General features: G+C 34.8%; 1 protein-coding gene and 1 pseudogene across 5 annotated transcripts in view; one reads left to right on the top strand and one right to left on the bottom strand.

The window, feature by feature from the left end:
- LOC149056603 (uncharacterized) overlaps positions 1–15,382 on the top strand; it is a 41,323-nt gene that overhangs the window by 8,188 nt on the left and 17,753 nt on the right. For all 4 annotated transcript variants that reach the window (XM_089222027.1, XM_089222026.1, XM_089222025.1 and 1 more), the window contains exon 3: positions 13,713–13,751. In XM_089222027.1, the coding sequence (XP_089078153.1) occupies positions 13,713–13,751 (39 nt within the window). The remainder of the gene's footprint in view (positions 1–13,712; positions 13,752–15,382) is intronic.
- On the bottom strand, positions 343–7,816 carry LOC149056604 (uncharacterized; annotated as a pseudogene). The gene is made up of 5 exons (XR_016190698.1): positions 7,441–7,816; positions 6,337–6,736; positions 958–5,637; positions 745–822; positions 343–678 (listed from the first exon to the last, which is right to left on the bottom strand). The product of XR_016190698.1 is annotated as an uncharacterized LOC149056604 (transcript).

Here is a 15,382-nt window from a genome sequence, read left to right as displayed (position 1 = left end):
ACAGAATAATTATATAACTTGTTAAATGTATATAATTATATTATACGTCTCCTAATTCGTATACGAATGTCGACTATTAAATAATATAACCTTATTAATATAAAATATTTCATCATCTCGTATTTGCGAGGATAAACCTTATAATAATTTTTAAATAATATATTTTTTAAAACCAACTCATTGCTCGGACAAAATAATTATATAACTTGTTAAATGTATATAATTATATTATACGTCCCTTAAAACTATAGGATCTAGATAAAATGAAAATAAAAACATATTTTTAAATTTTTTTATTGAAAACAAGACATAAAAATATTTATTTATTTTTTTTAAGTTACATTATACATCACCCGAAAAACAAGCTTAAGTGGGTACGAATTTAATAATAAAGCTTTTTTTACTCATCCCCCGAAAAATGAGGTTTACCGGGTCAGCCTCATGTTGATTGTACCGTTGTATTTCATCACTCGGCAATTGCATCGACTTGGGGAGAAATACGTTGATTATCCCACCGCCAGCCGGATCTTGTAAGACGCATGCCACAGCCGTTCCAAATTTCGTCTCCACATTATTCATCGATTGTACACGGTATTCGATGTCCTTTGTCAGCTCCCCGATAGATAGATTCAACACGTTCGTCTGCCGCTGGAGCGAATTTAAAACATCCATAATTAACTGTGAACAGAAAAAAATAAACGTTAGAAAAAAAGTAAATTATTTAAATTAATTGAATTAACTCACTTCTTTAATTAGACGACGTGTGTGTAAAGTCGTGTGATGAAGTCGTCTTGATATGGTTGAATGATGATGAATTCAGAACTAAAAAAAATAAAAAAATATCATCTGTTAATTTCATATAAGATATAAAAATTCTCAACTGACATTAGACTTTAACAAGACATTAGTCTCGTGTAATACGTCAGCATATAATAATAATAATTAAATAAAACTCACTTTATTCGTACGGAGGCGTTGTAATATTTATGTTTTGAACTGGCGAGTGATGATATCTGGAGAGGTCTGCTTAGTGCTATAGAGAAAATAGGACTGATTCAATATTGAGTGGACAGCGGACAAGTGTCCAAAATTATCGTCGTCGACGGCCACCTCTACCTATATCGTTCGGCGTGCGCAATATTGAACGAGTACACCGATTGATATACATGCATGTGTAAATTACAGTGAAAAAGGTCGATCTTCGAGCGGATCCTGCGCGTCGTATAGCTAGCGGTATGTATTGTCCGAACCACATGTGACTGCAGGCGGATTACCGTCACAGCGAGATGATGATACTTCACACCCTTCGTCTATAAGGTCATCCAGATGCGGCTAACGAATACGATTATTTGTGTGAAAAACAGTGTTGGCTAGCCCATCCGCCCACGTCCACTACCGACATTTCTTTTATCAAGTATTTCGAGTTTGGGCCTAACACACACTGAATATCTAGTATACCCGACGACATCATACACGTGATCGCACTTGTTATATTAAAATATATATATATTATAACGTCTTACTAGCGTTAGACTTGTATGAATACTGATATCCAACGACTCTATCCTCGAGTATAACTATCCTGGCGCATGCGTCCGACAAGTCAGTTTTCAAATCTTTGATGTTTTTACTAACAATCTCAACGGATTTGATTAATCCTTAAGGATCCTTAAGGATTCAATTTTATTATTGTTTTCCGAAATATATTTATTGACCGACGGTACTAGTGTCGATTTTAAATATATTATTTTCATTTCAATCACTTGTGTCCGCTCGCCGAGCGTTGAGATTTTATTCTCGTTCACGTCATTTATATTACTATGTATAGCTAACTCATTTACAAACTTTTCACCGAGTATCTCGATTTTTACTAAATTAATCTCGATTAAATTAACGTGTGAGGCGAGCTCTTTTTCGAACCTTTCCTCCATATCCGCGATAGATTTATTCAACCGACTAGCGGGCGACCCTCCAAACGCGTCCATTGCACCGCGGTAACTGTGTTTATATTTTAAGATCGGTCTTATTTATCCAACTATTATGTTCGTCCGTAAATCCTAGCCATCGAACGAATACACGCCGGCTCTTGGTGCGAATTACTTTTTTCACCAGATAATCGTCGGGCAACATTGTTTTGCGTATTTCTTCGCCGTAAAACCCGCCGGCGATCGGTCTACCCGTATAATCTTGTAGCATAGACGTGGTCGGCGTAGTATTATTCACTTTAATAATAGTAAATATTTCCATTGACCAATTCGGTAAATATCCTTTGGTGAAAACACCCTTGTACACGCTGATGCGTACTTCGTCTCCGACGCTAAATTTTATTTTACCGGTTTTTTCTACAGCGTATTTTAGTTCAACACGTGTCGGATTGGCGTCAGCCTGCACCGGCGTCATACCGATAGTCCTATGCGTAGAATTATTATAGTCATCGATTAACGAGGGTAGAATCGTGATCCAGTCGCGTGAACCGCTGCTAGTGAATTCTATAAACATCCGCTGTTTTAGCGTGCGATTAAATCTTTCCACGATAGACGCCTTGACCGCGCTAAATGTGCTATACATTTTAATATTGAGTTTTTTCACTAACTCTTCGAAATGTTTATTATAGAATTCACGTCCCTGATCGACGTGTAATAGGTTAGGACTGTTCTGTGCGAAAATTTTACTTGCTGCTGCAGTGACTTCTTTGCCTTTTTTCGACTTGAGTGGCAGGGCCCACGAGTATTTAGTGAAACAATCGATAATACAGAATATATATTTATACGATTTGTTCAAGCCGGAATATTGTTGCATGTCGACGAGATCCGCTTGAAATAAATCGTTTTTTCCGTAAACAATGACGCGGCGTCGAGGGTACCTCCTTCTGGCCGCCACGTGAAGTTCGCTAGCTATCGCGCGCTTAGACATTTGGTATTTTTTCAATATTTTTCCAATTCCTCGCAAATCGATATTATCTCGTTACGAACGCCCGTATTGCCCGCCGCGAGCGACGAATACAATAAACGCAATCTGTCAACCAACTCGTTAGGATCGTTCCAATAAGTGATATTGTGTTTTTGTAATCGCATGCTAATACCCGCACCAGTACTGATATTACTTTTTCTAGAAAACAGTTTTGAAATTATTCCAGATTTCTGTCCTTTAGATTTGCCAATACGTTCGCCGTTCGACGTCCTGTGCACCGACGTCTGAATTAAGATCGATTTATATGTATTTAAATCTGCTTGTGTGTATTTTTTCGACTCTGGGGATTTAAGAAATAACAAATCGATAATACCTTGCGTCACCGGATATGTCCGCGTATCGCCTTCGACGTGTATTACATTGTCGATAAATTGTAATTCTTTATCACCCAATCTGAATACACCGCTAGATAATTTTACGGGCCCGTATATTTTGTCCAACGCCGGTTTAGTCCAAGGTCCGAAACGTGCGTTCAATTCGTTATACGTTGTAGGCGGTAACTGGAGCGGTGCAGGGAAACGATCCCCAATAGAATCCGCATCTGGAGTCGATGTCGGTGGTGGCGGTGAGGGCGTTACCGCCGGAAACGGCTTCTTCTTGATATTCGACCTTATTTCGCTAAGAGGTTCGATAATCGAGCTAAATGTGTTATTTATTAACGCCTCCGTTTCAAACCGTCCCGTTTTTAACGCGTTATATTTTTGTTTGATATTTGCCCTCGCTTGAATTATATCAGTCAAAATAGCAGGCGTTGATACTGTCGTCGAGTTGTTCACCTTATCCATGATCCCGAGTTAGTGTAGTAAATTTCGGCGTAGCGCCTATTATATAACTACGTATGTATCAAACCCGTGTCTATATCGCCCGTTATCACGTTCGTTTTCACTACTGATGACGACGAATTCAAATCTACCTCCACGCCAGCACGTCATGCAAAAATCTTTATACTCCGAATATTTGATATCGCCCGAACAGTGTTCGTCGTAAACGTGTTCAAATCAAAACAAAACTATGAAATTAGCGTTGTCACGTATCAGCTGCTTAGGTACGCGCGAGTAACAAACGTCTATGAGATTGTGTCTAGATCTCGCAAAGTACGATCGGATGATACCGTGATTTTCCGTTATGGCATTGTCGAACAGAAAAACTGAGTTAAGTAGAGCTTTTTCAGGCTGGATCACCGTTTCATTATCACTGAATTTAAATAATTTAACGCCCAGAACGCCGCTCAAAATCTTATCGAGCAATACATATTTAGCTTGATCCAGTGTTTTAGAATAAATATACACGTTTTCGAATTTAATCCCGTTCGCGTGTACTAATAAAGTGAAAATAAGGTTCGTTTTCCCGCTACCCGACGGGCCGACGATCAGCGCTCTCATCGCGTTGGGGAATAGGGGCCCATGGCGCGGCGGACGCGTTGCATCACATAACGATAGTGAATCGATATTGTCGACTTTGAGCTTCATTTCTTGGTTGAGAAATCTCATTGTATAAATACGCGTGACGTTCGAGCAGCGTGCTCATATAATGTTACCGCGTTCGAAGGTCAAAACCAATAGTGGTACAGGTCAAAGTCGATGACCGAGAGAGATTGAAGCTGATGAAAATCATCGATAGCAAAAAAATGATTAACTGCGCTTTTAGAAATTGGGAGCTTTGCGAATATCCGAATCTGCCGCAAACTAACAGACACTCTTGGATGGTTAAAACTTGTTCGCAAGTGAAAAAACCTAGGTGTTTAATAATCGCTTTTCTAACGAATACGCCCGGAAGCGTATCGGACGGTTATAGCCTAACCTACGACGCGTGTTCGCTGACAAACGTTAAAGCGTATATCAATTCGGTCGAATATCCGTACGAGGATTTCAACGAAAGTTTCTACAAAAACCTGTTTACGATGTTCTATCAAAATTATGCCGATTTCCAAAAACATTATTACGAGCGGTTTACGGCTGAACCGTGTCTGACGAGAGAAAAATATAAGGAGTTGGGCCCGTTTATCTGTATAGACTGTTCGCGGCAAACGGACGACGCAAAGATTTCCAACGTGGACTTCAGAGTGGAAATAGAAGCAGCGAATAATTTCCCCGCCAACACGGCCGCCTACTGCCTGGTTATCCACGATCGCGTGATCCAATACAACCCGTTTACCGGCGAAGTTAGAAAAATATAATATAGCATATAATATTTACTTTTTTTAAAATGCTTTTTACAGTATAACTATGTTCAATTAGATTACCATAGGATGTATTTATATATTATGTAAAAATAATACATGCCTAGACTAGATATTTGTATATATGTTTTTGTAATAAATGAAATAATAATAATAAATATAACGTCTTTTTTTCTGAAATATAATGTAATAAATATTATATTTGACAATATATGTTCAAATCGTATTTTACAATATATGTATGTGTGGAGGAGAAAAGCATCTCGCAGACAGATGGTACATATTATATATATATATTATAACACACCGTTATTAGACATATTATGATATGATATTATTCAACATGTGTTTCATCTTAATATATAATTATCCTCGGTCGGCGGCGGCGGTGGCCAGTGGTCGGAATGTCGAGGTCAAGTAGGACGTTACCGGGAATAGTCTCAATATGTGTACATGGCGGGCCCTTCGTTCTCGTGGAATCCTAAAAGCTGTGAAAAAAATATCATATTATATTATTAGATATAACAGGGATGGGCAACTCAAAGTAACTAGCGGGCCACTTTTAAGTATTTTAAAATCTAGCGGGCCGCAATGCATAGGAGAAAGCAAATAAAAAACGGCAGTACGGATATGACTAAACCGAAAATGAAATAAATACTATGTTAGCTACGCCATTATAAATATATATTTAGACATTTAATAATTTAGTTTTGGTTTAAAACTAGATAAGAATTTATATACACATATTATCGAAAAACATAATAAAATAAAATAAAACACAGATAAGCGCTAAAATTATATGAAGTAATTTGAAAATGTAGCGCGGGCCAGATAAAAAAGGTTTGAGGGCCGCCAGTAGCCCATCCCCCACCCCTGAGATATAATATTCTCTACGATCAGTGGCGCCCACTGGGGGGGGGGGGGTCAGGGGTGTCGACTGACACCCCTCAGAGAATTGGTGGGTGACTGGTTCTGGGTGAATTCGGATGTTATTTTGATAAATATTTGTTTAATTTATTATTAATTGTATAAAAAGTATAAACTCAGATTTTACTTGTGGGGTGAGTGGGTACCGCGAGATATATATTTTCGACACCCTTGTGAAAAATCTACTGTGCGCCACTGTCTACGATATCCTAGGGATATTATAATACGAAATAATATTATATTTCAATAGTAATAATCACCTCTTCAATGTCGTTGACAGCACCACCACCACCACCAGCAGCGTCATTACTCGGGCCGTTATCTATGCGCCGTTATTTTGAATATTGCTCGCCCAACACATGGCCAACTGTTTGTTCGCATACAATTTGATCTGGTTTATGAAACTGTTCTCGCTGTTCGGAAATATATTCATCGCATGGAGGTCGTGGTGAATATTGTCGGTCGCTGTGGAAATTTCTTCTACGGTCGACGATTTGTCGACATAAATATTAGTACTCAAATACGTGGCCAGCTGATTGATTTGCACCATAACTGCAAGTCGTTCGACGTTGGATTTACGCGAGATCGATTCGCCAATGGCCCATTGCATGTCGTGAATTCTTAATAGTGTAGTGATCACGTCGCCTACAGGTATCAGTAGTCAAGGATGATGTTTGGAAGGTGACTTTTTGAGTTAATTTAAACAACGTGGAATTCTTCTTAGTTAAATTATTTGATTATTTATTTTGACAAAACATATATATTTATTTAAAACATGAAAGCTGAATCTATTTAAATATTTAAGTATTCTGAATAACTAGAATAAATTCGGTTTGACTCGAATATTTTCTAAGTTCAATTTAATTAATTTAAAGAACAGACTGGCGTGAAGGTGCTCTGGCTAGTCTGGTCAAGTCGTGTCTGAATACAGGCCGTTTCGGGGTCCCTTATATAGTGCTACCCTCTACTCCCCATAGTCTACTTGTTCTTGTCGCTGTTCTCACGGATGTGGTATAATTATCTAGACTGACGGGAAATGTTACTCGCCCACATACAAGTCAAAAGGTGCATCCCGTGCAGCTGCAGACCTCGATAATTTATATTATTATGAATATTATTATTATGTAAAACTATATATTATGATATTACATTATAACATTGGTTTTTGGAACTTTTGTATTGATGTATAACCCCACACCTTGCGTACCCCTATCAATGATCTTTTATAGTCGTATGACCACATGATTTCGTGTTTCCCTAATATTAATGATTTCCACGAAATACTGTCTCTCCTACATTTACAAAGTTCGTCGCACCCTTCCCTAGATTGGTGCAGCTGGTACCTAGTTGACTGTGAACTATACAATGCGGGACGCTAGTCCATGGCAATAGGTCGCGCCCGCTAAGCATCACGCGACATCCCTGCTGTAGGTGCGATTCGACGACGAGCATGCTTTCACCGCGAAAAGTACTCCGGGACAGCATGTTATACTCGTCTTTGAGGAAAAGTCTCTCTCGGCTCATGACCAGCACGTCGGATATATTCGACAGTATGTACGGCATGAGCGCGAAAATTCGTTTTAAGAAAACACTCGTTATACATACATGACGCGACGGCGTTATAATCTGTACGCACACGTTGAAAACGTCCGAGGCGTAAAGTCCGACGTTGATGGATTTTCGGGCAGCAAAGTCTATGACGAAGTTTGTGCAGTCAATCAAATCGTTAGGCGGCCGCATAGTCGTCGAACGTTGTATATTTTTGCCCTTGCGCTCACCGCGAGCCTCCGAGATGGTGGTTTTAATATTTCGAGTCAGTTTTTCACCGTCACAATCAAATGCACTAATTACACGTTAGGCGGTTGCAGTGTTACCACAGATTAAATGAAACCAGATAGTGCACTTCGAAATATAACAATAGATTTCCAAACAACAGGATCTGATTGGTTACTGCGCGATGCAGTAGGTCCAAAAAGGAGTAACAAAAATATTGTAATACAATAATTTACAAAAAATATTGTTCACAGATAAAAAGACACAATTTTATTCCAATTAATTAATTTGTTTATTTATTAAAATTACACAACATACAAACATTTACAAGTAGATGAAAAAAACTACAGTTAAATTATATTTAAAACAAAATTCTAACATAATTATTCTATTTTTATTGTGCTGTAGTGTCCACTAGTTTTCAGTCGTTTGGCTCCAAATTGTATAAACCACAGAAATGTGCAAAATTATATCTAGATAATTATTCAAATACATTTTTATTTGAATAATTTGAAAATATTATTATTGGAATAATAATGTTTTCAGATTACTCAAATACATTTTTATTCTAATAAATATCTAGATACAATTTCATTGGAATGACGCCCTACTCTGGTAGATCATTGTTCCATATTGATCCATGTTGATCCATATTGATACATATTAACAAATACAAAATAACAGTTATTAATAATTAATAATTATAAATGTTTTAATGTTGCTAATTTTCTATTTTTCCTTATTTTTTCAGAAGCCATCTCTCTATTTAAAAATTTTAATGATGAATAAATCCTAAATCTTATGAATAAATTTAAAAGATAGTCTTTATTAAAATGTTCACACGGGTGAGAATAGTAAATTGATAGCATACTAAGTTTCAATTTTTCACCTACTTTATTCTCAGCTGCTAATACAGGGAAACGATTAATAAACACTGTTTCTAAACTATTTATATAATTATAAAATTCTGAATGTGGCATTGATAGGTTTCCAAAAGTGGATTTTTCAGAATTTTCATAAGCTTTAAAATAAGAAAATAAAAAGGATGGTTCTAAATTTTTTTGAAATTTGGCATAATTTAAGCAAATATCGCAAATATGTGTTTCCAAACATTTTTTAATCAAATAGCCACAAATATAAGTTAGTATATTTTGATCAGGCAATTCTAAATCCCGATAATCAACAGATGTTACCGGTATTGAAGATTTAAATTTAAATGGAGTTTTATCTGGAAACATAATATTTTGAACCTCAGAATTGGTAGGGTCTTGAATATTAGATAGAATGTCATCAAAATCTTGCAGGCAATTAGCATTGTTGGAATGTTTAAAATAATTCATGAAAAATATATTTTTAAATGAATAATAGAATTGTACTGGAGTTGGATTGAAATTATTTCCTTGTCTCTGCCTAAACGTGCAAAACAAGTTCTCAAGACAATCTTGATTGATCCTGTTCGTAAATAAAACATAATTTTGCCTAGTATTTACAGAAGATAAGGATTGCCACAATAAATTTAAGCTAGCAATAGAAACTAACCATCCTCTTATAAACTTCATTCTATTAGTTACATCTATATTATTTTTGTCTAAAACTATTAAAGAATTAAACATTTTTTCCATTAATAATAGGTGTGATTTTTGAAGCTGAGAATTGATAAATGGTCTATTATAATCTTTTGAATTCGGCCTTTTATAAGAATTAAAAATGTCAAATAATTTATCAATATTTTCTATAAATTCAATTGTAGGCCTAGAATTAAAAGGAAGTTTATCTAAGGCTAATTAATATGTTTTCATGCCGGCTGCCACTGTGGCACTAAACAATTGTGCCGCCAAATATACACGCATCTTCTGAAATGCATTAGGATAGACATGTGAGTTAGTTAATTTGGGAGCTAATCTTAAATTGCTTTCACTATCTTCCTTGTAAAACGACACAACATATTTTTTGTCAATAAAATTGTCATCTACTTTAAATTTATGTTGTAAAAACATATTTCTAGTAGTCTTGAGAAGGTGTGGTGGATCAAAAATATAAAAAATCTTTTTGTTATTGATTTCAAAATACGGACGAGAAGGAGAAATATTAAGATGATTGCTTAAGCCTATAAAATTTGATCCCATGTCCGTAATGAAGGCTTTAACATCCAATGGTGTACTTTGTAGTTTTATTAGTGTTGTAAAAATTATGTCTTGTAAATCATACCCGGTACAAGTACTTGAAACTAAATAATACGCTAAAGGCAACTTCCAATTCACATTAATACCCCTGAGCATTAATACTAATGCAAACTTTGCAGGTTCATAAGTCTTGCGATAGTTTGTTATGTTGAATCCCATAATTTCATCTTTTTTTATCAAATAGTATAAATGACTTTTTATAGACATTTCGTCTGCACAAAGTATGCACTGTACTGCTTCAGAAGAATAATTTTTGGTTTTAAAGTTTATAAAGGAAAATAGGAAATCATTAAGACCTGGTTGAATTTCAAATTTTGAGGTAGATCGCTTAAGTGTACTTATACTAGGCAACGATAAAGTTGATTTTATAAAGTTATACACTCTGGGGCCTAAAAAATAAATTGTTAAAGCAAATTGTTTTAGAGATTTTGAATACCTGTAACCTGGTTTTTTCCTAAATTTACACATTAAATGAGACCTGACAATTAAGAGTAATGTAGGAGATAAAAATTTTTCGCATTGTTTTAAGAAAATATCTGTGGAATCATTATCTGCTAATATATTACTTAGAGTTGCAACAGTTTTTTCCAAATTCTTAATTTTTTCCTTTGCTTCTTTCAATTCCGATCTTAACAAAATTTTCCTGGGTGTAGAATATGACAAATGATCTGGAGTCTGAGAAGAAGAGTCAGATGTATTAATTAAAGATGAGCCTAAAAAAAAAAAAAATACAAATTAATAACATATTTATGAAAGAAAAATTATTGACTAAATAACCTAGAACGAGGAGCTTACATCAGCTCTGTTCTTAGAAATCTTTAATTCATTATCATATTAACTCACTTGTACTAGGACATGAAATTGGGCTTGAGCATGCCATTGGTGTTGATAGATCATTTGATTCATTCATTGTTGAATCACTCTCGGATTCTCTTTTCGCAAGAATTTCATCTAAAATTAGTGAGAGCTAAATTAATACATTAATAAGTAATAAGTACCTATTTTAGCCAAATATTATACAGTGAGCTATCTAAACTATATATGTTTTAAATGATAATATTGAATTGAGGTCCAAGATACATCTAATGATATCTCACCACTGAATAATGTTGGAACTGCAAAATCAGTCAGCCTGTTTTTTTTGTGAACATTAAGGAACATTTTGTCTTCAAAATGTTCACTACATATTCTCAGGTTCTGAACAAATGCATTTTTATCAACATATTCGGGCAAACATTTCATAATCCACTCGGAACGTCTAAAAAATAAAATAATTAGTAAGTTAAGTTAAAATTAAAATATACAATATAATGCTATTTACCTTTCTGTATTTTTTGGCATAGTAAAATAACTAACACCAACAGAAGTTCTCGACTTATTGTTGCAGTATTTTACTGCGCATGATGAGCCATTTCCCTTTTTTGTTTCCATCATAAAATAGTTATGAAAAGTTAACAAAAATTTTGAAATTTGAAAATACTTGTAAAAATGTAAAATTTAAATTTTAAGCACGTGACCAAACAAACACATAAACTAGAACATACACGCGCCAAGTCACATAAACAAAACATTATCATGAAATATGTTTGATAACATATAGCGTACAGTATGACCAGTTTTATGAAATATGGTAAATTTATTTTTTCCTTTCCTAGCCAGACTGATTTGAGAAGTACAAAAATTTGTTTACATATTACCGACTTTCATGAGTGCACTATCTGGTTTCATTTAATCTGTGGTGTTACTGCTTCGCGATAATTAATTAACTCAGCGGGTATGGAATCCGCTCGATCGGCCATTTAAACGTTATCTATATACAGTGTATAGCAAGAGTCATAGTTTTAGCAGTATAAAACCGTGATAACTCGTGATACTAGATGAAAAATCGCGTTACAGAATCGGTGGATAGATGGCGCCACCAGCGGTGGTGAAATGTCGCGGCCGCGTCCGATAAGCGAGGCAGCGTCGTGGACAGAGCGCGCCGCGCGCGACGTCGAGGCGTGGGTGGTGAGAAGCGGGGGTAAGGGAGGGGTTAACCCGGTGTCTACGACGTGGGCGGCGCTGGCAGGAGGTGGGGGAGGGGATGGCCCTGTGTCCCAGCGTCTATGACGTAGGTGGCGCGGTATAGGCTGTGGTTGGGGTAGGGGGGGGGGGGGGTGGTAGCGTGGTGTCCCGACGTCTATGACGTACGCGAAGCGGTACAGGTGTTGGTGCGGGGGGAGGGGGTGGCCCGGTAGCCAGGCGTCTATGACGTAGGTGGCGCATGGTGGCGCAGGCAGAAGGCGTGGTGAAGCGGGGGGGTGGCGCAGGGTGGCGCAGATGCGTATAGGCGAGGTTGGGGGGGGCGCTGGCAGGTTGGGAAAGGGTGAAGCAGGGGGGCACTTGGAGCGGCCTTTCTCACCTACTAATGCCAGTATAAACATTTAGTGAAAATTTCATGTGTTAGTAATTTGCATATTATATAATATGTATAATATAGAGGGTGGGTCCTAATAATTTCACCGAGCCAAAAATGTTGCCAATCCCTATCCTACTTCAAAGACATCTTCAAAATTGATGTTCTTCGTTATTTCATTCTCACTCTGGTAGAATTGCTTTTACTCGATATGTAAAAAATTCGAATTCGTTATTTATTTCCTGGTCCAATATCTTCATTGTATTTAATAGCTAAATCAGATAGGTACACATTTTTTCAATGTTTCAACTGGTGTTATAGATAGCGAATGACCATAAAGGAATTGAAAATCATAAACAATATTTGATTATTGTTCAAACCTACATTTCATTTGAGCCATCATATTATCAAGAACTTTGTAGTATTCCAATGTTAAAAATTGATCTGCAGAAATATCTTCACCCGATGATTTTTCTCTGCTCATAACTTTACATTTTATTTTCCTTTTAATTTTTAATTTAGATTATATTCCAACTTTATCACAAATACTAATATATTTAGTTTTAATTTGTGCATTTCCACTGTCACGCATTTCTTGAAAAGAAACATTTAATTAATCTATAATTTTTGAAGCCTGATCTATTGAAATATTTGAGCTTTGTAATACTCGTATTTTATTTACACGATATAATTTGGTCCAATATAAAAATTTGTAATGGTCTAAAATAATTGTAAAACAATAATGTTTCTCATATATTTTACTTATGTAAAGTTTAAAATATTATAAAAAAAATTTTGACGCCCCTTTAAACCATGCGCCCTGGAACTGGGAGTATGCTCCCTAGCCACCCCCCACGGCACGGCTCTGGCAACATGGTATTGTTCATGTTTTATTTAATTTTTAATTTTATGTATGATTGGTTTAACTTTTTATTAAATATGAAATTATAATTTACCTACTCAGTGTAGAACTTTCAATATGATTATTATTTGTATGCCTATTTCTGTATTATATTCGAGTATTCAAATATTTTCTGCTAGTTATAATACTATCATAGTATCTTACCAATAGAAAACATTAATAAACACAAAATTCCAACTAATCCAATTGTGAATCCAATCCATCCTGAAACCCACTCAAACCTACCCAAAAGATTCTATCGAAATAGGTCCAGCCATCTATAAGTGAAGTGTATATTATAACAACAGACGTTCAGAAGAATTATATATATATACATTAAACATAAATATTTGATGTTTTCTATGATATAATCTTCTTTTATAGGGGTAATGTTTAATGCAGGACTTATAAAAGGAAAGCCTGGTAAGTTCATTTTTTGTCATTTAAAAACGCGATAATATTTTGTGACTAACTTTGTCCTAACTTTGTCACAAAATTAAATGTTTAACTTACTAAAACCAGCTAAAAATTAATAACCAACAAAGTATTGGACAGAAACCCTTTCGGGCCTGACCTACTCGTTTAGGTAGGCAACTTTCGATAAATTGTTTTAAATTAAGTTTTCATCGCAGCAAACCAAATGTTATAAAATAATAATTCTTAATATATGGACATACATAAAAAAAATAATAATATTCATCGATATTTCAGTATAATTGTAATATTTTAACTATTTTCTTGAAAAAATAAAGATAGTGATGATAAGGTCACTGTCATCATAATTACATTTCCCGCCAAAACTACCTAGCATAATATGATTCTAAAAATCTGGAAGTTTTTAAATCAATAGTAAACACGTTTACATATAAGTAACAACCATAACCAATATGTTATAATCAATAACTCAAAAATTTACCGCCAAATTCTATCAGTCTTATCACCTACTGCTACGAGTATGTCGGGCAACAACGGAGTACAATATATCAGCATTAGATAAAACCAGCGTGAACGTGATAAAATTACATTTGTCATTTGTTTTTCTATTTTTCCGTTATTACTTTAATGAAATTTGTTATTTGTTTAAAAAAAAGTTAATGTTTTTTATTTTGTTTTATATACTCGTATTAAAATGTTTTGTTATTATTTTGTTTTGTTTTTTTACCCGACCTACTTGTAGAAGTAGGTAATTTTTTTTTTTTGACTCCTACACAACCCGACCTACTTGTGTGTGATGAAAATTTGCATATAAATTGGTAAAAAATAATTTTTTTTTCTGAAATTGTGTGAGTATGTTATTTATGACTATTTAACCAAGGAAAAAAATTATGGATTTTTTCCTAAAAAAAATAAAAATCAAGACCGAAAGGATGATTTTAATGAGAAATGATAGAGAACACTCACAAAAATTTAGTAACTAACTATATTGACAAAGTAAAAATAATAATAAGAAAATATTAACATAATGTAACGTCAATCGCGTACGAGGTGTCGTTCGGTCGGACAGGTAGACGTAGACGACGAAGACTAGTTGTTTTTGGCGGCTACGGGGTGCTATAATAAAATATATAACATGATGAGCCATGCGTTCGGGAGCGTTCCCGAACATTTTAACGATTTAAGAATCATTATTCTTGGATTAAATTTGTAATTTAGCCTTTGATTTGAATTTGAAACGTCTGTAAAAATAACAGTGTAAACATATATTTAAATTTAAAGGTTACAATATTATGACCTATTTATGATAATCAATGTTTATAATCTATAATAAAAAAAAATGTAAACTATAAATGCTTATAAAACAAACTTACATTGGACATTTGATATTTTTCAACTATCTTCTATTATAGAAACTTATAATGAACCTTGAATACAATTTTCAATTTTTTGGAACTTAACCAAAAAATTATTATTTAATTTTAATTTAAATCTTAAAGTTCTACTTCAAAATAAATCAAACTAATTTGAAAAATTTATCACATATATTAAATGATAAAATAAACATTTGACGAAAAATTTAAATAGTTACTTACAATTAACAGTTTTTGAATAACAAT

This window comes from Diuraphis noxia, unplaced genomic scaffold, assembly GCF_037042655.1.
Source record: "Diuraphis noxia isolate RWA-SAM2 unplaced genomic scaffold, SU_Dnox_SAM2 contig0003, whole genome shotgun sequence".
Classification (NCBI taxonomy): domain Eukaryota; kingdom Metazoa; phylum Arthropoda; class Insecta; order Hemiptera; family Aphididae; genus Diuraphis; species Diuraphis noxia.
Note: the sequence above shows the minus strand (reverse complement) of the source record. Positions and strands in the feature narration are given on the sequence as shown.